We start from the raw sequence: 22,229 nt of genomic DNA, 5'->3' as shown, positions 1-22,229 counted from the left end.
AGATTGGTTAGAACAAACATGAATGAAGTAAATCTGTACGTAATTGTATTATAGGTGTAAAATAGTTATTTTTATGTTTTATAATTATTTTTATGTATTATAATTATTTTTATGTTTTAAAGCCATCAAGGTTCAATTAAGATTAGCTTTACATAATATACAACATTATCTTATTATTAATTTTAACCGATGTGAAATGTAGGAACATTCCCGTTTTGTAAATTCAAATATCACAACAGTAATATTATACAATTATTCCGTTTAAACTTCCATTACATTAAAACATTACCAATAAAGGGAATGTTGAACGTTCAATTCAAAGTAATAATATGCGTTTGTCCATCAAAAATCAAAAGCATTTATACAGCATTTAATTATCAGCAATAATTTACATTAGAATCTGAATATGATGACGGTAGGGCCAAATATTTACATAATAAGAACCATTTAAATAGCCAATTTATTTGCAAAATCAAATATTTATGAGAACTCGAGTATTATCAAAGCGTGGAATTAATTTGACAATGTTTTATTAATACAGATATAGAATTTGGCGTTTGTTTACAAACACTCGTATTTTTTAACCGACTTCAAAAAAAAGGAGGAGGTTATCAATTCGGCCGGTATGTTTTTTTTTTTTTATGTATGTACACCGATTACTCCGTGGTTTCTGAACCGATTTACGTGATTCTTTTTTTGTTCGATGCGGGATGGTGTCAAATTGGTCCCATAAAAATTTTATTCGGATAGGCCCAGTAGTTTTTATTTTATGAGCATTTTTGTCTGTATTTGTAAATGTTGCAAGTGCAAGTTTGAAGTCGGTTGTTTTTAACGCAGTTATTGACTTGTTGTTGAGAAATTTATATTAAAAATGTGTGATGTTATAAATATGAAATAGGATTTGACCTAGATAGGAAACTGGGAAAAGAATGAAATATAATGTATAAATAACGTATATTTGCACTTACGTTATGCCGCCATTCGACTTTGTAGACATAGGGATGTGCTTTTATAATACAATCGAAGTAAACGTCTGTTCCTTCTCGAATGTTCTTTGGGTCCAGATTCGTTCCTAACCGCACTACTGTTTCTGGAACATCTGTGGATTAAACATATTATTTTTTGATATTTTTAGTTATCTATACAATTTACTTGTTACAAAGTTTTCTTTTAGACATTGTGTTCTCAGACTTTGTGAGCCCTATATAGAGCTCTAGACTATAATATAGTCTTTAAATAAAACTATATAGTCTACACTACTGGAAATATGACCTTCACACAAACATTATTATTTCTCTCAGAATCCGTAAAAAGCTACTTTAATGCTAATTCATATTAAATTAAGTTTTAGTCTACTGAAGAAAGTGATTACCATATTCGTTGATATTATTTTTTTGTAAGTGTGAGTAGCCTTAGCTTTAGTTTTTAGTTGTTTTAACTGGTTCTTATGAACAAGAAAAAAATGGTGATATCCGCACTAAGAATTCCATAGTCACATTCTTACAATGTAAATCGGGACACTAAGACTTGTTTCCGTACGTACATTAGAATAACTATTCTCCCGCAACAAAGTACTCTATATCTCATAATTACACCCTGAATAATTACGAACTGAATAAATAAGGTCATAAAAAATATCTTTTATCATAATCCTTACACTGTATATCCAATATCCAGTCATCTTCCAAGGGCGGTGTGGACTGCATCTGCGGGTTGGACGCGCGACACGCGAGCTTCGCGCCCGCGTCCGACTTCGTTAGTTGTAACGACACTGTTGAGGTTGTTGTGTTGCCGTCTGTTGATAACTGTTGATAAAAATATGACCTAGAGTTAAATTAATTTAATTTATTTAATTACATACTTTTAACTTGCTTATTTATATATTTGCTATGGGAGAATAAAATCTATATATATAAAACTCAAAGGTGACTGATATAGTGATCTATCAACGCACAGCCCAAACCACTGGACGTATCGGGCTGAAATTTCGCATGCAGGTAGATGTTAGGACGTAGGCATCCGCTAAGAAAGGATTTCCCGAAATTCTTGCGGGAACGGGGAAAAACGAGGTTGCACGTAGGTACAAAGTCGTGGGCGGAAGCTAGTCTACAATAAAGTCTATCGAGTTGATCAAAGTTGCAGCTTTGTAATGGTAAAATAAGGTTTAGAAGCGGTTGAAAATTAATTTAAATCAGTGTCATATAATATAAATATACATTAAACGAATCGGTCTATCATCAATGAAACAAAAATTGTAAATTATTCGTATTCATAATATTAGTTACAAAATTATAAAAATCCTTAGTTATAATATGCAATCTTTACCATATTATCAATATCATGTATTAGGAAATCGTTTGAATAATTAATTTAATACAGTTTTGTATTTCAGAAGCGCAGTTTCACTATTTATAATAATCGCTCTAATTAACAAAGGAAAAGAGCCTTTCCTATTATTATTGAAACATTATATTATAATATATTATATTACAAATTCCATGTAAACACGACTACACATACGCCTCAAAAGATATAAATTGATATTTAATTAAAATTAATATTAATAACAGGCATGCGAAGAGCTTCGTTTAAATTAATCGCTTTGAGAATTTCATTATGTCCAATATTGTCTTACATGTGTTACATGTTTTACTAATAATTACGATATTACAATACATAATCAAATGTTACATGAAATGATCAACATGGCCTTAGTGAGAACATTAAAGCAATATCTTATATATAAAATTCTCGTGTCACAATGTTAGTCTGCATACTCCTCCGAAACGGGTGGACCGATTCTCATGAAATTTTCTGTGCATATCGGGTAAGTCTGAGAATCGGCCAACATCTATTTTTCATATGTACCACGGGCGAAGCCGGGGCGGACCGCTAGTGTTCATCTATAATGTTTAATAACTTGTATGTAGCTTGTGTTTTTTATTCACGAAAGATATATGATGTTGTTCTATTTCAAATGTTTTAGTTTCACATACATATTATGATATAAAACAGCATTGAAATACTTAAAATGATGCACTTGCATTTTGAGGACTAATGTGTTCTTGTTTGTAAAAATGTAAGTTGCTGTGTTCATCACATTTTTCTAGTTGTGATTCAATCATATTTACACACGATTTATGATAATAACTCTCTGTATATTCGAATACAATGCATAATTCTGCATGGAAAAATTGAAGGGATATTTTGATTTAAATGAGCATTTTCCTACACCTAAACTATTATCTAAGAACAAAGGTCGACATACTTTTATAATCAATTAAAAATCTAAACTAATAATAATTATTATGTATGGGTAATGGGTTAGATTCCCTAGTAGGTAGATAAGTAGATATTATGTGTATTTGAGCTTTTTATTAATTATTTGGTTTAAATTGAGTACGTTTTCCTTGTTCATTGGAATTTTTGTGGATTCTTATAGAATAAATTATAGATTAAAATAATACCAACAACATTACTGAAAAAAATACGTAGATCGAACTCCTTGAAAATAAAACTGAAGCGAGTTTACTTAAAAAACTAATTAATTCGGTCTAATCCTTATCGATTTAAGATAATCTGTTGCCTATTTATTTTAATGAATACACATTGAAGGTGGTTTTAAGCTCTGTAATTCTTTATACTCTTTGGTACGATTTAAGTATGTACAAACAATTTAATGAATACCTATAAATGGATCTATCAATTTAATATATAACTAGCCGCCCGCCCCGGCTTCGCCCGTGGTACATATGAAAAATAGATGTTGGCCGATTCTCAGACTTACCCGATATGCACAGAAAATTTCATTAGAATCGGTCCACCCGTTTCGGAGGAGTATGCAGACTAACATTGTGACACGAGAATTTTATATATAAGATTTTAAAACGACAATAATACCTACTATTACTTTTATAGAAGCGAGAATAAACCTGTGATGTTTTCATTAATTCTGAGATTTATAGACATAGAAAATGTGAATACTGTAATATAGAAACATAAAATTTCTTTGATGTTTTCAAGTGAATAATAAATAATACAAAAAGAAATCAGACTAGTAATTTTCCAAAGAACTTATAATTAGGTAATATTATGTTTAGTTGATATCATACAAAATGATTTCAATAAATGCTCCCAATATATCGATCTCCACGAAATCTCTATAGTGGTACAATATAAGGAACGGTTAGCAACATAATATACTTATTACCTTTTTATCCATACTAATATTATAAATGCGAAAGTAAATCTGTCTGTCTGTCTGTTACTCAATCACGTCTAAACTACTGAACCAATTTTCATGAAATTTGGTATGGAGATATTTTGATACCCGTGAAAGGACATAGGCTTCTTTTTATCCCGGGAAAATGACGCTATCCCGGAAATCCCACGGGAACGGGAACTATCCGGGTTTTTCTTTGACTGCGCGGGCGAAGCCGCGGGCGGAAACCTAGAATATTGTTAATATAGATGTATGTATTTTCTAATCGATGACACAATATTGTGCAATTAATTATGATTATATTATGCGGTTTTTACCAGATTATATCAATAACACGTATCTTATAATTACTTTTGATAATACAACAATAAGGCTTATATCCGCATAACATATTATGAAGACAAAGATTTAGACGTTGTAAGAAACACTCTTATATAAATTCACTGTTATTAGTTCCAGCAAGCGAATTCCACTGAACAGAAAAATGTCAACGAAGTATTCCCGCGATTCCTACATTATCACAAGCATCAGATAAAACTTGAAAGAAGCCAGACTCCCGCCAGGGTCCCTTACGAGCAATCTGAGCGTGCCCCAGGCGCAAAATGTCCCATTCAATCTACATTTATTACTTTTACGTGCCCCTATTTTAGTGATGTTGTTCCTTATGGTAATAAAGATTACTGGCCCATAAATTCCGCGGACGAAAATTAGCTTTGTAAAGATCGGTTTATGTACAGAGGACGTCCGGTAATGGAAGTGTGGAATTAATTTAATTTCCTGTTCAGCTACGAACTAAGGAAAGAAACACCTAGATACATAGTGTTCGGCAATGATATAAGATACTCTGAAAACGGCACACTATAACGCATACACGATTAGACGTCAAAATAAAATAGCATAATTCAATTATCGTTAGCGAAAGAGAGACAAAGCCAATTCTGGCTAATATTACATTACTACCGGAGTGCTAAAAACCTATCTACACACTTTTGCTTATAGTATAATCGCTGTTCAGTATACAAAACACATTGATTGTACGAAAAGCAAATTCAATAATATCATATCAAGAAAATTCACTTGCGAATGTAATTGAGCAGTGATATACGATTTTATGTAATTCATCTTCAAAGCGAGAGAATAAAGGGATAAAATTTCATATACAAATAAAATACGTCGGAATGTGTTTTAGTAAATAGAAATGTTGACTGACAATCGCAGATATAATACTAAATGGTCAAATAAGACTGTTGTAAAACATGCGATAGAACATCGTGATAAACTGCTTTTAAAGTGACGGCACTGTTATCTCAGAAACGAGTTGATAACAAAAAGCTTTGCTAGATTCAAGAAAACATACTAAAATTCCTAAGACATACTAATAGTTTAAATGTAAGTTGTTGTAAATAGATACTAATAGTTTAAATGATGTAAGTTTAAGAATTAAGAAAAAGAATATTTAGAAAATGGGATAAATTTGATAAATTTATATATATACTTTTGATGTGATCTCAAATCTGTTACAAAACCGAAACATAACCTGATTTCACAGCTCATTATCCAAAATCTTCAGGGACGGTGTTGACAGGACTAAAGATTGATTAATTTAATCAAAGATAAAGCATGTATTTCTCCATGATTAATTGAATTTGTTTTGCCTAAATTGGGAAAACATCGCAGATTGCAATGAAGATTATTTTTCTATTACTTTTGTTTTGTCTCGTATTAAATAAGAATTGCTAATAGATTGTCTCGTTAAATAGCGTATTTATCTTATCGTTTAATAGATTTTGGCTTTCTTTATGAGAAAAATTAAATGCGAAACATGAAACTTCAAATTTAATCCCAACGAATTTTCTGATACACGACGAGATTTTGTAATGTTGTCTATTTACACATTAATATCCCTTTTCAAACCAACTGCGTAAAAGAAAGAGTGAAAACGGAATCTCGTCATAAATTCGTGTATTTATTTATATCTACTAGAAATATCTGTATATGAACTTTTCATTCAGGAACGCGTGGAGGTATCAGGCTGAAATTTATATCAAACTATTGTGAAAAACATAAATTTAAAGGTTTTATTCGGTGCGCGAGTCCGACTTACACCGGATTCTTCCACCACGTGCACAATGACCGGGGAGACTGGGGACAGCAGTACACTACACAAAACTTACCGTCTCCTTAGCATTATTAATCCTATGTCCGTTCTTCCACCACGTGATGAATAATTATTCTACATATGCATTGTGAGCGGAGGGACTGCGCACAGTAGTACAAGTACACCAAACTCACCGTCTCCTTAGCATTATTAATCCTATGTCCGTTCTTCCACCACGTGATGAATAATTATTCTACATATGCATTGTGAGCGGAGGGACTGCGCACAGTAGTACAAGTACACCAAACTCACCGTCTCCTTAGCATTATTAATCCTATGTCCATTCTTCCACCACGTGATGGAAGCGGGCGGTCGCGAGCCGGCGCTCTGGCAGAGCAGGTCGTAGCGGCGCCGCGCGGACAGCGGCTGGTTCGAGCCCAGGATGTGCACTGTGAGCGGGGGGACTGGGGACAAGTGGGAAGTTTTGTTAAAAAGAAACATTTGTTTGACAAATATTTTGACTTCAAATGGTCAAAAGTAAAAAAGAATAACATGGGCTCAAATAAACAGCTTCCAAATAAAAAAGAATCATCTAAATCTGCACCCAGTCAAAAGTCTGAAGTACAATACAAAATAAAAAAGTACAGTCGAATTGATCCTCCTCCTTGTATTGATATCAGTTGAAAATAGGAAAATTCTATGTCGTATTCTGTGGATAGTAAGCTATTTAAGTATCAGTCTGAATCAATACCCTAGGAAAAATTCAACTTATCCGGTATTGTCATCGTTAGCTAATTCCCAACAATGAAAAACAAATTTTCCAAACCACAAACTATATTTCGCTACAAAAATATACATGTCAGCTACTACGAAGGCATCAACGTAAAAACATCTTGAAAAATATTCATACATGCAGAAAATAAGAAGCTATATTCCTTAACTTCCCACGACGAGACGTTAGCAAAGCGAAAACATTTTAGCATCACGGCATTTAGGTCAAAATTGTCGAAAGATTTTAAAGAACTCTGCGAGTGCTTCTGGCACATAGTTAAGACTGGAGAGTTGCTTGAAATCCAACCGACAAAGAATCTCTTTGACGTACGCTTAACATATAACGTGGGGCTAAAACGTGCGGTCGTAGGTCAGGGAGGGCATAGTTTCAATGGGTCTCGGTCAGTGTTAGTAAAGAAAACTATTTATTTGAGAAAGTTGAATGGAATTAAAATTTAAAAATCGATTGGTTACATTTACATGAGTTTGAAATTATGTAAATTGGATTTATTATAAGAAGTGGAAAGAAAATAAATTATCGAATACAATTAATTTTGAAAAAAAGTATACATAAAACTAATACTTAAACCGTCAACTAACATAAAATATGATTATTTTTTTGTTAGTTTTCAGTTGTATCAATGATGGGTACAGGATTTACTTACTCACGAATTATCAATTAGAACAACAACTTTGCTAATTACATACACAAACATAATATTAGCAAACGATAATATATATTATACTCAACAGCATACATAATATATTCATCATACTCTATCGACAAGATACCAATTACCAATAATGCAAACACTTACAATTCATATCCAAAGTGAGGGTAGTTTCAATAGGATGCGCGCGCACATGGTTCGACGCTCGACACGTCAGTGTGGCGCGGACGTCCGTGCGGGTGAGAGGTCCCACGCGGAGCACGCCGCGAACTGCCCCGCCCGGTAGGACTGTTACTGGTGTGTCCATTTCTACTTCGTCTCGGTACCATTTTACCCAGGGTCGGGGTCGGCCTAGGATAAATTAAAAATTTTAAAAAAATTTGAAGAATATTTTTATAGCAATATTATATTGTTGTAATAAGTTAGTCAGTGATGTCATAACATGCGCAGATGATTTGGAAAATCAATTCATTTCCTGCACGCCCGGTCTCGAACACCTCACTTATACATTTGAAGTTTTGAGTTGATAGAATTTAATATTTATTAATATTTTATTTTTATAATAAATATTAAATTTTTATTGAACAATATAATATTATGTAGGTACTATTTACGTAACTTTGTAGTAGTAATAATACTTGTAATTTATTACAATTTTATCGATTTTGATAAAATGCAGACGGAGTTTATCGATAATTATCAACGTATTAATTAATGCATTCATCATTAATTATTAATTAGTAATTCATGTTTGAGATAGTATCAAAGTGTCTCGTGACAATTTCTTATTAAAATAAATAGATATATAATTATAGGAAATACTCTGAATAATACTTGTAAGATAAAATTACCTCCAGAGACATCGCATTTCAACGTGAAAGAATCGCTTTCGACGTAAGGTCCCACTATCGCCTGCTTTGTGTCACCCATATCATCTGTGATAACCATCTTATTCGGTGGTACTGGAACAATGAAAATAATATATAGACAAAAAATAACAATGAAAATAACTGGAAATTGAAAGTACCCTTGATCACGCTCGCTGCAAAGTGTGGGAAACTCCGGGATAATAGTTTAATCATAAAATCACGTTTACAATACGTTAGAATATTTAATTTCTAAATAAAAAAGTCATCAAGAAAATGTTTATCTTTGTTTGAATGCACCTAATTTATAAATATCTACATAACCAGATCCTTACAATTTCTACTAAAAGCATATAATTTTAATATTTATAATGCCAAGAGCATTCAAGTAACTCAAAATTAGTTCAGGTACAATAATTAACAAAAGGCAAGCTTCATGTTTAATGCCTTGGTGTTATCACACGCGCCACTGGTTTTCGTTGGTCTCAAGTGACTTTTCAGTTATCAACATTTCAAATGTTCATATTACTTAGCAATACAATATTAGGTACAATCTAAAATGGGTTGATTAAGTGAGAAAGGAATGGTGAATTAAATTTGTTTAAATTAAAATGGAAATTGTGAATAACAAACTAGAAGGATCTTGATTAATTGGGTATATATTAACTTTTATTGGGATGAAATTTGAGAGAATTTTTAAAATACTTGTACAGTACGCAAGGAAAGCGAGACTGCCTGTACGTGACTGACACGTACACTGTATAAATAATTATATTGGTATAAATAAAACTATTAAGATGAACGTTTAAAAAAATCATACCTTATTGGCATAATTTCTGAATTAACTACTGAACTTTACATGAAAATATTTTATTATTTTCTTTTTACTGTCATACGAAAATTATAGGGAGAAAGCTCCTTAATTTTTGTGTGTGACAAATTGCGTCGTGCATTATCTCAGCTAAACATCTTTCGCCTATACGGAATCGATATTTATTAGGGTTCCCCAGGTCATGTAATAATGGAAGGGCTCCCCGGAGCATAAGTTTCATGCGTTAGGAACACACAAAGTGTCCTACTTAAGATCCTTTCAAAGGATATTCAGTAAATTGCTTTTTGGATATTTTATACTTCACACTAACCTTTTAGCAATCTTTATTCAGGTTAGTTTTTATGAAGTTAAACATTATTACTCTATTTATTTGTACCGATTTATTGCCTACTTACATATTGTGTATAAAATTGAATTTTGTTTTTTCATAAAAGTTACTACAATGTTATAAATTACATAGTAATAACTCGGGCCGCGGAATCTCAGACACAATAGAAAATCTATTGTGTCGTGGACCGATCGGGCTGTTCGGGGCTCTATGGGTTAAAATACTGTGGCAACGATTGCCCGATTAAAAAATATTACCTATTAAATAAGTCGTTATTGTATATTGACCAGATATCCCAGTATCTTTGATACAATTACATGAAATTTTTCGACTATACAATTTATAAGACCAAGTTCACTTGGCACAAATCCAAAAGTGCGAGATTAAGCGCGCTGAAGAAAAATAGACTTTTTTGAAAAAACATTTCTTGTTCCTTTATGAAATTTGGTTCATGTCACAATAAATTGTTCAATATTTTGTTTATTTTTTATGATAGCGTTTATAATAAAGAGAATTGAATAGGGCGTTAAATCCCATACTGATAATATGTATTTTTTTTGTAAATGTGGAAAGAATTCCCGCATAAAAATATATTGTAAGCATCTATTCTATGACTAATACATGCTTACAAAATATTTATCGACCAAATGTTTGCTTGACTTTGTCCGTATTCGTAGCAAATATTAAAAATAAGGCTAATTCGTATCTGTAAATTCATAATAAATAAATAAATAAATAAAATAAAAAGCCTTTATTGTTGTTCTTAATTTAAATTACAAAACTTTTCTAAGTATGCCGCAGAACTAATTACTACTCACATTTACTAACTAATTATACTTTATAAACTCAACAATTTAATTTATATTTAAGTGATTTTAGTTCGGCAAACGGTAGTTACTCCTCAACTTGTCTTCCGACAAAGGCCTCCTCTAAAGATCGCCATTCTGTTCTGTCCCTAGCCTTTCGAGTCCACATTGGACCTGCTATTTTCCGAATACCATCTTCCCACATTGTAAGTTGTCTTCCTCTGTTCCTTTTGCAGTCTATCGGGTACCATTCTGTTATTTGTCTAGTCCATTTTTCCTTCTTCTCTCTTATCATATTATGACCTGTCCATTTCCACTTTAGTTGTTTGTATGTTATATTATATGCATTCTTGAATTTAGTTTTACTTTTAATGTCCTTTAGTTTTTCTCGATCTTTTCTCTTAACCAAAATTCATAAAATGCATAATAGTCCACAATAAATAATATATATGAAAGACTAGGAGCTTCATATACTTTTATTTCAGTCTATGAAGCAAGGTCCAAGATTAGATAATAAATTATAAAAAGGGCCATATTGGCATACTCTTTCTTCTAATACGTAATTTTATTTTTATTTTATAATTGCTTAGTGTTAAAAAAATTAAGTATCTGTATGAGTATGATTAGATTTTGTAGATTATTTTTCCGACCCAAATATCGACCAATAGAATTGCACCATTTGACGTCACGTGGTACAACCTACATGGTATTATACTGATAATTTTTTGAAAATTTTCTCTGGTCGTTGACGTCAAACTGACAGGTTGAATTCAATTGTGAAATTATTGGCCGACATTTGGGACGGAAAAATAATCCCCCGAATACCACACGAGCTTCAAAATTATCTGGCATTTCCCTCAAGGTTCCCTGCAAACAAATAAAGTCGTCAAGTTTTTCAGGAAAAATCACTTGCGCTTCGCGCTCGTTATTTTTTAACCTGAAAAACTTGACTCCTTCATTTGTTTGCAACGAACCTATCGGAAAATACCCGATAATTTTTAAGCTCTTGTGGTATTATAAGTGATTATTTTTCCGACCCAAATATCGACCAATAGAATTGCACCATTCGACGTCACGTGGTACAACCTACATGGTATTATACTGATAATTTTTTGAAAATTTTCTCTGGTCGTTGACGTCAAACTGAAAGGTTGAATTCAATTGTGAAATTATTGGCCGACATTTGGGACGGAAAAATAATCCCCCGAATACCACACGAGCTTCAAAATTATCTGGCATTTCCCTCAAGGTTCCCTGCAAACAAAAAGTCGTCAAGTTTTTCAGGAAAAATCACTCGCGCTTCGCGCTCGTGATTTTTTAACCTTGACTCCTTCATTTGTTTGCAACGAACCTATCGGAAAATACCCGATAATTTTGAGGCTCTTGTGGTATTATAAGTGATAATTCGCCATTTTACACAAAACAATATAGAAGATGCTTCATACGAATCCATTATCAACAAATCTAATTTTAATAGAACAAAATGTTTACCATAAATGACGTTATATTAAGCACGAAATTTAAGTGTCATTAACATGAAAGTGTCCCATTGACTCCCGCTTAATGTTCGCTCCACAATCTTAAGCCTTTGAAATAATAAAATATTACTCACAAAACGATTATGAAGTCGCAAAAGCTGTACTAAAAGCGCATTATTATAAAGACTAGCTATTTATTTTAAGCTCTTTGCTGAAGTAATAATGGCCTTATTTGCTTGAAAGGGAGGTTTTTTGTTCTTCGCCTTTGTGATGCTGTATGTGACTTTAAATAATCTTATTCTGAATATATTTCAAATGTTACGAGCTTAAATAAAAGACGCAAAAGTTGTATGCAAAGAATGCGGGGTAATTTTGAAATTTATGTAAGTTTTAAATATATTTTGGTGACCCGATTTGGATAAAAATCTTTCATACTATTTACAAAGGGATGGAATTGTAATTGGTTTATGTAAAGCCCTACATTTTATTATGTAGTCGTTTCATAATGACGTAAAATTGTATTTGTTGAAGTTTATAAAACATCTGACAATCTAAGCATAGATACGTCTATTCAATTGTGATTAAATAAAGTATGGGTTTAGTTAAATGATAAAATGATTACATAAATATTTGTACAAAGAAGATAAAATAAAAGCTTTCATACCATGAATAATTTTAACAATAATCCAAATAAAATAGGAAGAATAAAATTTATTTCAAACTACAAAAACATTGGTTTTAATTTAATAAAAAATAGTCGTTATAAAACAATATGAAACTGAAAATGAATGTTATTGTTATAACGATTCTATGTTTCACATTAATTACCAGGAATTGATAAAACTCGGAAATACCAGAAAAATATTGTGGATTTTCTTGCATTAATCAGTCTACCGTCGTCATTGGAAATACCCGATTGATTAATTATTATTTATCACACGTAAATATTGATATCTATGATAACAAAATATAATCAAAATTAATTTGGTTTCATTACAATAATATGTTCGCATCAAGATGGGTGCCTGTTATTTTCCTAAATATATTTTATATCAACTTTTTATGCTGTATGTAATTGCATTCTACAATTCAACAAAATACAATACAATTCTACAAAATATTGTAGAATTGTAGAAGACACACATCATATTTTATTTTAAAATATTTTACATGGATTGGGTAAATAATGTTACTCGACCGTGTCATAATATCCCTATTAGGTGTAATTTTGTTCTGTTATGATAGCTGATTGTTATCCAATAATATAAAACATGAATTATATTAAGAGACTGCAGGTTATCAGACTACCTTGATATTAGATTGAACAGTAGTTTTTCATGTACCTAGGTACATTATATATTTTTATTGCATTGACGATTGGCGAAAGAAATTTTTTTGTAGATTTTAAGCAGACATAAAATAATTCTTAAGCTTTTTTAATCTTAACTACCTGTAGTCAGTTAAATATTGTAGATATTGTGAAACATTACAAAAACTAACAGTTTAATAAATTATACACGTATCTACTTTACGTAAGTACATCTTGTATCTCCGAATTAAACTCTCAGAAAGAACATTTTGCTATTTAGTTCATAACAACATACGAATATAATTAATATAAATAAATTCTCAGAATATTTTTAACTTAACAACAATAGGTTTCTCCATTAGCATTTTTTAATAACGTACGAATTGTCATTATACTTTATTTTCTATTGTCCTTAAGTACGTACCTACTAATATAACTGCCGTCGTATTTCAATGTAGCCATTATAATATGAAAAGGTACAGTTTAATATTAAGCCAAATTGTACAAAACTAGTGTTTCAAATTGCTCGTTATTTGCATAAGGTTCACACGAGTCATATATCTCTGTAAAATGCAATTTTATCTTTCTGTTTGATATATGGCCTTATAATGTTGGCTAAAAAGATATCACGATAGCGTAAAATATAACGTGACTTGTTACCTAATGGTAGAGATTAGAATAGTTTGGCCAACTGGCTAGTGAAAGGAACTAAATGCTAATAATATGAGATCCAATCCGCATAGTGGGGCAAGGTAAAAATGCATTTCATTATTTTAATAATATGGCTTCAATGGTGGTAGATACTAATACCCTAAAACTTGAAAGGTACCAGGGAAAGAAATCTTAAATATAAAATTGAACACGTTCGTATTAATAATGGAAGATGAAGACAATTCAAAAACGATACGTGACAAAAATAACGACACAAGATGCACGATAGGTTACTCATTTTATGTTCTTGCTGTATTTTTATGTGCGCAATAATTAAGATATACAGAAATTTTTCATAAAAGTTACTATAATGTATTCAATAAAATTTTCAAATACTGCAGCAATTATTGCCATCTTATCATTTTACATCTTACTCCATTGCAATATATTGACCTACATTGTCAGAATAATAAACGAACGAACAGAAGCTATAACGAAGATAATAATTGAAAAACTTACCAATAACAGTAAGGTTTATCCTAGAATTTCTTGTCTGTGCCTGTTTGAAGTCCACCCTGCATCTATACAGGCCCTGGTCCGTGGGCCGCACGCGGTCCACGCCCAGTTCCGCTGGTCTTCTCTCGGGAAGAAAATATGCTCTAGACGCGAATACACTCTCATCTGACCATCTTTCCGCTATGCCAAAGTCTTTCTCTCTTGCGTCCACGCTGTGAAATTCATTAATTATTTGAACACGAAAAATGCTATGTCATACTTTGACCAACCATTTTGAGGATTACTTTTTTAGGACACTTTCTATAACACAATTTCATATGAATACGATTCACAATAATTTGCCTTCCGTTACCATCGGGTAATTTGACGCGACATTTGCTTTTCCCTGAATAAAATATATTCCAAATACACAAAATGAAGAAAATGACATACCAAAGGGCTTATCTTGCATTAGGTAAGATTACCAGTCAAAGACCGCTTCAAACCTTTACCCGGAGAGTATTCAAATCGTATATTATTATATCGTGAGTTTAGCTCAAAGTAATGCGTTAACTTTCAATCCATTATCGTTTTGATTGTGTTGATTTAACAAATTACGAAATTACTATTTTGTCTGTTTATTAGCAATTACACAGACATTATTTTTAAATTATGTCTTCTGAGATCTTTATTTTACCTAATTTTACTGTAACATAAGTGACTTCACAATCAATGTACAATGATAATGATTTACAACTAAAAGCCTCCACACTAGATTGATATCAAAATGCAATTTCATTCCAAGTTAACCAAAATGTACCAGTATTCATAACAAAATTACATCTCACTCCATTGCAATATATACTCGGAATTTCTTGGAATTTTTGGGTTGAAATTGAAAATGCTCATGCACAAGTTTCTATTGATATTGGCTGCTGGAGTTGAAATTCAGTTATAAAATAGTATCAATACCTGTATATTGGCGTGCCCAAGTCTTCTCTATACCATAGCACCAGTAGGACTGCATCATCTTCGTCTTCTGTCGCGATGTCACATGGTAGGTACACTGGCTCCCCTGCTACTGCCACCATATGTGATATTGGTCCTGTAAAGATAGAAATAGTTTTAAATAATAAGGTTTATACGAATAATATAGCTGATTGTGTCGAAGAATACAAATAATAAGAAGTACTCTTCAATTAATTCGAAGTTAAGAATGCCTACTCATAAAAATAAAATGAAGCTCATAAAACTTTGTAGGCACCTATTTTCTGCTAAAATTATTTACAAATTTTGCTTTCTTAAAAGAAACGAAGTCCTATTTATTTAATTTGTACAAAAAATAAACAAATATCATTTCTTGTGGATTTTCTTCTTAAACTTTTTATTTAAAAAACGGTACCTACAATGTTGAAACAAAACCCACGTGAAATAACGTATTTCCATCCCGTGAGCTGCTATGAAAATATTTGTACGCGGAAAAGCAAACACCCGGACGGGCAGAATGGCCCGGATATACCCGGGTTGTCCGGTTCCTTGGATCCGGTTGCATTGAGACAATAACGAAAAGCGCACTGCATTCTCTCACAATTGGTCCATTCATTCGATTCAAGTTGCAGCCAGTAGAAAATTTTCTATTTAAACCGCCATCCAAGAAACGTTTTACGTCTATATATACTAAATGAAAATGGCAGTTATTGGTTTGTAGAATTATTTTTATTCGAGCTGTTAGTTACACGGGTCGTATGCAGTTGAAATAGATTTTAAAAACTATACGCGTTACAATATTTTTATCACAGATTTTTATCTATGTTATATTATTGTAACAAGATTTGATACGTTGTTCATATTTTATCTAAGACAAACTTAACGGGGTAACTTATAAAATACATTTGCTTAATATATAAAACGTAACTTCACATTTTGTAAGTCCCTTTACCTGTTTTACATAAAAATATAACAATCTGATTAAAACAACACTGGTGAGTATACACCCAAACACATATACTTTATCAATCAAACGTATGTTATCAGATTCCACCACGCTGTCTACAGCAAGCTATCAGCTATTACATAACCTCTACGTTCAACGGTATACCAACCTAGGGAAATGCTATTAATTTCCGAATGTCGAGTTGCCTGTCTGTATCCTTGGATATTCTAGTTTATTTTGCTATTCGAATACTGTTGCTTCGTAGTACGGTTCTTCGTTTTATACGCAAAATTAAATGCAACTTAGAGCGTGGATTTCTCAACCAGTTAAATTCTGGATATATATGTTTTTAAACTACCTGAATTTATTTTTTCCAGTTTACAAACCTGTCCTTTTTTATTTTATAGCACTTAATCCTTTTCTGATGTATAGTCTTCTTTTAAAATAGAGATTTTGTTTAAAAATTTCGTAATTACTCTTTCATTAGCTCTGCGACACTGTCTTGTCTTTCGAGTTTCGACACAAGTTATAAAATTATAAAAATGCTTAAATATTTATTCATACTGTAAAGATAGATAACAGATACCTGACTTGATTATGTTTTACATCAAAACCTTTATAAATTCACTACAATGGCTTATCATAAAAATTCATTGTGAATTTTTACTCGGACGTAACTATATGGCTATAAATCTATATCATAATTCTGGTTAATTACTTGTTCAGTGATATATAAATGGTTCATACAATACAATTAAACAAAATTCCCGTTACATTCAGTTTTCAGTTGAAATTGTCCTGTAACATCCATTAGCACTCAAACGGATTGCGGCATTGTCCACGATTCCTCTGTATTAGTCCCAATTGCATAACCAAACACGCAAAAAAGCTTTATAACCGAAAGAAGACTTACAGGTTTTATTTCTGACACAGCCATTCAAATACAAACTTCAATCTCTAACAATAAGGTTGGAATTTGCTTAACAAACGATCTAACATTTGGAGGACGCTAGGACATCATTTGAATAATTAAAAAGGGACTTTATCTATTTATTCAGTTCTCTGAAGCAGAGTTGCAATGGTGCCAATTTTGAGCACCGAGTGTACTTAGCGACTTGGCTGAAATTTATGTTCAAGGGCTTTTCCGATTTTGTGAAACGGAATCGTGTAATATAAAATTTTGTGAATTTGATGGGTTCCGTGAACGATTTTTACTTTTCAATTGTTTAATGCTTCTCAAGTTCGGTATTTGCAAGGACTTTTGGCCATAATTGTTCAAGAATGTGAGTATTAAGTATCAACAATTTATGTACCTACCTATTCCTAATTAAGAGAAAGACGCGGGGTTACACACACACATTACCAGCTCTTAAAATGAAAATTCACGAATATAAATAAAAATCTCTCTAACTATATTATTAAAAACATGATTTAAATAATAAACACTTACAAGTTAAACTCATGATATTAGCAAAAGCGTATCAAAATTGCCACACTTTTAATTTAGCATTTAATCAGTCTCCGGTTCGTGAAAAAAATTCCATTTCGCTTTGTATTCTAACACGGTCGGCTTTGTCATTTTTTAATACAACGTGTATCGATCTAATCCTCGCTTCGAAGTGAAGTTATTTGAAATCCTATATCCTTTTAGGCGTGTTTATTTTTCATGTACTCATAGAGAGGTAACCTAAATAAAATATTAATTACTATTTACTCACCTCGACTGCAATTGAAATGTGAATTTATATACAAACTGTCAGTTTAACTCAGTTTTGAATAATAATATTATCGCTAACAATTATTATAATAATGGCACACGGCACACATTTCTTCGTCTGTACTTTTTTCGTTCGAATTTCGCGCGCGTATTCTTTTTTTTTAAAGTATAAAATGTAAGCTGCCAGTATGAAATGTAATTTTTTTTTTCCAAAGAGGTTTTAAATATTTAATTAATGACGTGGAAAATTTAATTAAATATTTCGAATTAATTAAATTATTTAAACCCCGTATTTATATTTTTTTTTAATAAATATCTTGGAACTGATGTCGAGATTTGTACTACAATGCAAGATTACAAAAGTTTTTATTTATAAATTAATAATTTAGGTTTTATTATTACTAATCTCAATTTAAGGTAAATTAAAATAATTATAACTACAAACTAACAAAACCACAGATAATATTTTACAACGAAATTGAGCGTCGTGTTCTGTTTTTAAAAAAATAAAAAAAAATGTAGCTGCCTGTTAGTCGAATATTGATAACCGCGTATGTTTTTATCGTTAAATTTTTTATCATGTATTTTAGTAACGCCAATTCTATTTAAATATTAGAAGATAATTGTTATAAACAAGATATACTTGTAATACCAGATAATAATTTATGAATTCTTCGATTCTGCGCGCTTTTACCTCGATGTAATAATATGTAACCAAATGTCATCTGTAACCAAATTATTAACTATTTAGTAATCTGTGACCGAGTGGATAACTATGGACTGAAACGTCACTCACTTAATAATATTATAGGTCTCAGACACAGGTCTCAGAGCAATAGGTTTATTCCTCTGAGTTATAGGTAGTTTTAAAACTTCCCTCCAATATGGGTGCGACCTATATATATATATATATATATATATATATATATATATATATATATATATATATATATATATATATATATATATATATATATATATATATATATATATATATATATATATATATATATATATATATATAATATTATAAAGAGGAAAAGTTTGTAAGTATGTATGTATGTATGTATGTATGTATGGTTTTCACGCAAAAACTACTGGACCGATTTCAAAAATTCTTTCACCATTAGAAAGCTGCATCTTTACTGAGCAACATAGGCTATATTGCATTTTCAAAAAAATTAGAGATCCTTACCAAAAATGCAATAATGTAAGCCAAGGTGTAAAAAAATCTATACATATAATAAAATCGTAGGAAAGTCAAAACTGTACATTGAATATTTTTTTAAAAGAATACATAATCCATGATCTATAATCGATATAGAAGCCAAAAACATAGTTTTTAGAATTTTTGTCTGTTTGTCGGTTTGTCTGTTTGTCTGTTTGTCTGTTTGTCTGTATGTTTGTCCAGGCTAATCTCAGAAAGTACTGCACGGATTTACTTCAAATTTTGCATGAATATTACTAACAGGTTGGGTCAGGCTGTTATATACATATTATCATGCTATCACCTTCGGGGGAGGAGCTGTGAACCTTTATTTTTCTTACGTATTCCGTGTACTACGACAGCGTACAATATAAAGACTCATGTTTAAATGTTGTTTTTGAGTAAGCCATGCTATTGTCTACCTTTACACTATAAAAACTACATCATTTAAGTAATTTTGGCAGAGAAACAGTATAATGAATCTTAGTAGTATAAAGACAAATTTAAAACAGCGCCATCTATGAGATTTCATTAAAATTAAATCAATTTACATAATATTAACGCTCCTTGGAAATTCATAATTTAAATATTATGAATTATGATGTTGGTGAGGTTGTTTTTTTTTTAAAGTTAAATAAATAATTCATATCTTCCCAGAGTCCATTTCAGGTGCGCTTATATTTCATGTGAATATACTAAATTTTTATAAGTGAGGGTAGATGTTTATTATTTGATGTCAAACAAGACACCATTACAGTTATATAGGTAAAAGACGTAGTATTTGTATTCTCTTTGGGTAATAGTAGATAACAGTGATTGTGTTCATTGGTTACATTTTTAAAAATCTTCGGCTATTTTTTAATTTTCGCCTTCTTGCGTTCCCACAAAAGGTAAGTTGTAGCTTTTATATTTATTGTTTATTATAATTATATAGTTATACTCATGTTTTTAATTAGTTAAAGTTATGACAAAATAAGAAAATGATGAAATTTTATTTTTATGTATAACTTTTACAAGACTATATTATACGCCCAAAGAAGGTCACTTTAGTTCTTGATAAAACTTTATTTGTTAGTAGCTTTTTAATAAAATTAGGTACTTATCTTTTGATTTTTTTTTTATTTACAGATTCAATGTTCATAAAAATTGACGATTTGCGTGAGGATGTAGTGGAAATTAGTAACCTTGCGCGTGGTCAATCAATACATATAATAAAATTCTAGAAAAGTGATGTCTGTACAATAAAAATATGTAAAAAAAAAATAGCAGGGGTTATTATTAAATCGATCCCAAACCCAAAACTGTAGTTATAAATTTTTTTGTCTGTTTGTCTGTATGTTTGTGCACGCTAATCTCAGAAACGGCTTATCCGATTTAGTTGCGATTTTCATTAATATATTGTAGTAATCTTCATTTAACATTTAGTGTTTATTTCAAGTTAATCGGTTCGTAAATAAAAAAGTTATGACCATTTAAGTATTCACGGCGAACATTTGCTAAGGCATTCTATTGTACACTATACAGTGTACGATAAAACGTAAGTTATCTGTTATACGCTACAGTTTTTCCTTATAAATGTCCAGGTGATCATATCGAAAGTCCCCAAGGGTGGAGGGGTAAGCTGAGGTAGTAGGGGGGGAAGGGGTCAAATTAGAATTATGCTTACTTCTAGGTAAATTTTATACATAAAATGTCCTTTAAATTATGTCGTATTATATTTTTAACCCCCGACGCAAAAAGATGGGTGATAAGTGTTTGACCGCTATGTGTGTCTGTTTGTGCCACCGTAGCTCGCTAACAGGTAATACGAATTAGATGCGTGTTAGGCAGCATATTTTCCGACGCTGGTTCTTAGATAAAGTGTATCAAAATCGGTTCATCCATTTATTATACCTAGGTATATAACCGTAAAAGTGGGAATGTGGGAAAAAATATTAGTTATATTTTTATCCAATTCGGTTTATCCATTTATTAGATTACAGCGGTAAAAGTGGGAATGAACAATAATCGAATGTGATCAAATAATATACTCAAGCGGCATATCAAAATATAAAAGAGCAACGTGTTTTATCGAAATCGGTTCATCCGTTTATTACATTTAGGGGTGACAGTGGTTAGATAAATAAACCAAATGGAGCATCAAACGACAGGATATGACGTGTACATAATACATATAGGTATAATTAGATAATATGGTTTACATCAAAATCGGTTCTGCCATTTACTAGGTGTGGAAAGAGAAGGGTTGAAAGTCTGTGAAAGAAGAGGGGGATATGGGAGCGGGAGGATAGCCACACCCTGGAAATTTTGAATTCTACTCAAAGCCACATAGGCCTGGCTCTTGGCAATTTTTTTTCCTAAAGATACCACTTCTTTTGCCACTGTGATCCATTACAATTTGTGCACGGTTACGGCCCAACTTAAAAGATGTCAAGGAGCAACAAACTTATAGATATCAATATGATGCAGGAATGTAATGTAACCGCAATCGCCGGTACAGCCTGAAAATCAGCGCTACTTTTGTGCAGCATTTTGCTGAGGCTGTCTCCGTTTGCCTAATTGTAAGATAAATTTTATAATGTGTTTGGCTGTGTTTTTTTTTGGCAATAAATTTCTTTTCTTTCTTTCTTTTTCTTTCTAATATGGAGGTAGAGGTCAAAAACTCACTTGAAAATATCACATGAAAATAAGAAACCGAAGTTAAAAATTTAAAAATTAAAAAGAAAAACCCAACGCAACGAAGGAAAAGGAATAAATAATAATTTTACAAACTTCCCGACGATCTTTAAAATTAAGTACCATTATCTATACATATAATAAAATCGTAGGAAAGTCAAAACTGTAC

The 22,229-nt window shown here is 31.5% G+C and overlaps 1 protein-coding gene across 1 annotated transcript in view; it reads right to left on the bottom strand.

Annotated features, from left to right (window-relative positions):
* Window positions 1-16,107, bottom strand: part of side-VII (sidestep VII transmembrane protein) — a 32,213-nt gene extending 16,106 nt beyond the window's left edge. The window contains exons 1-8 of the mRNA XM_089706842.1: window positions 16,047-16,107; window positions 15,500-15,632; window positions 14,552-14,760; window positions 8,614-8,724; window positions 7,910-8,113; window positions 6,633-6,784; window positions 1,658-1,805; window positions 969-1,099 (exon numbers count right to left, since the gene is read on the bottom strand). Of these exons, the coding sequence (XP_089562968.1) occupies window positions 969-1,099; window positions 1,658-1,805; window positions 6,633-6,784; window positions 7,910-8,113; window positions 8,614-8,724; window positions 14,552-14,760; window positions 15,500-15,632; window positions 16,047-16,107 (1,149 nt within the window). The remainder of the gene's footprint in view (window positions 1-968; window positions 1,100-1,657; window positions 1,806-6,632; window positions 6,785-7,909; window positions 8,114-8,613; window positions 8,725-14,551; window positions 14,761-15,499; window positions 15,633-16,046) is intronic.
* Window positions 16,108-22,229: the final 6,122 nt, after the last annotated feature.

The sequence above is a fragment of the Colias philodice genome, chromosome 18 (genome assembly GCF_061535455.1).
Source record: "Colias philodice isolate Cphi_HAF_F1 chromosome 18, ilColPhil1 Martin Lab GWU primary, whole genome shotgun sequence".
Taxonomy (NCBI): Eukaryota; Metazoa; Arthropoda; class Insecta; order Lepidoptera; family Pieridae; genus Colias; species Colias philodice.
This window is presented reverse-complemented; position numbering and strand designations above follow the sequence as displayed.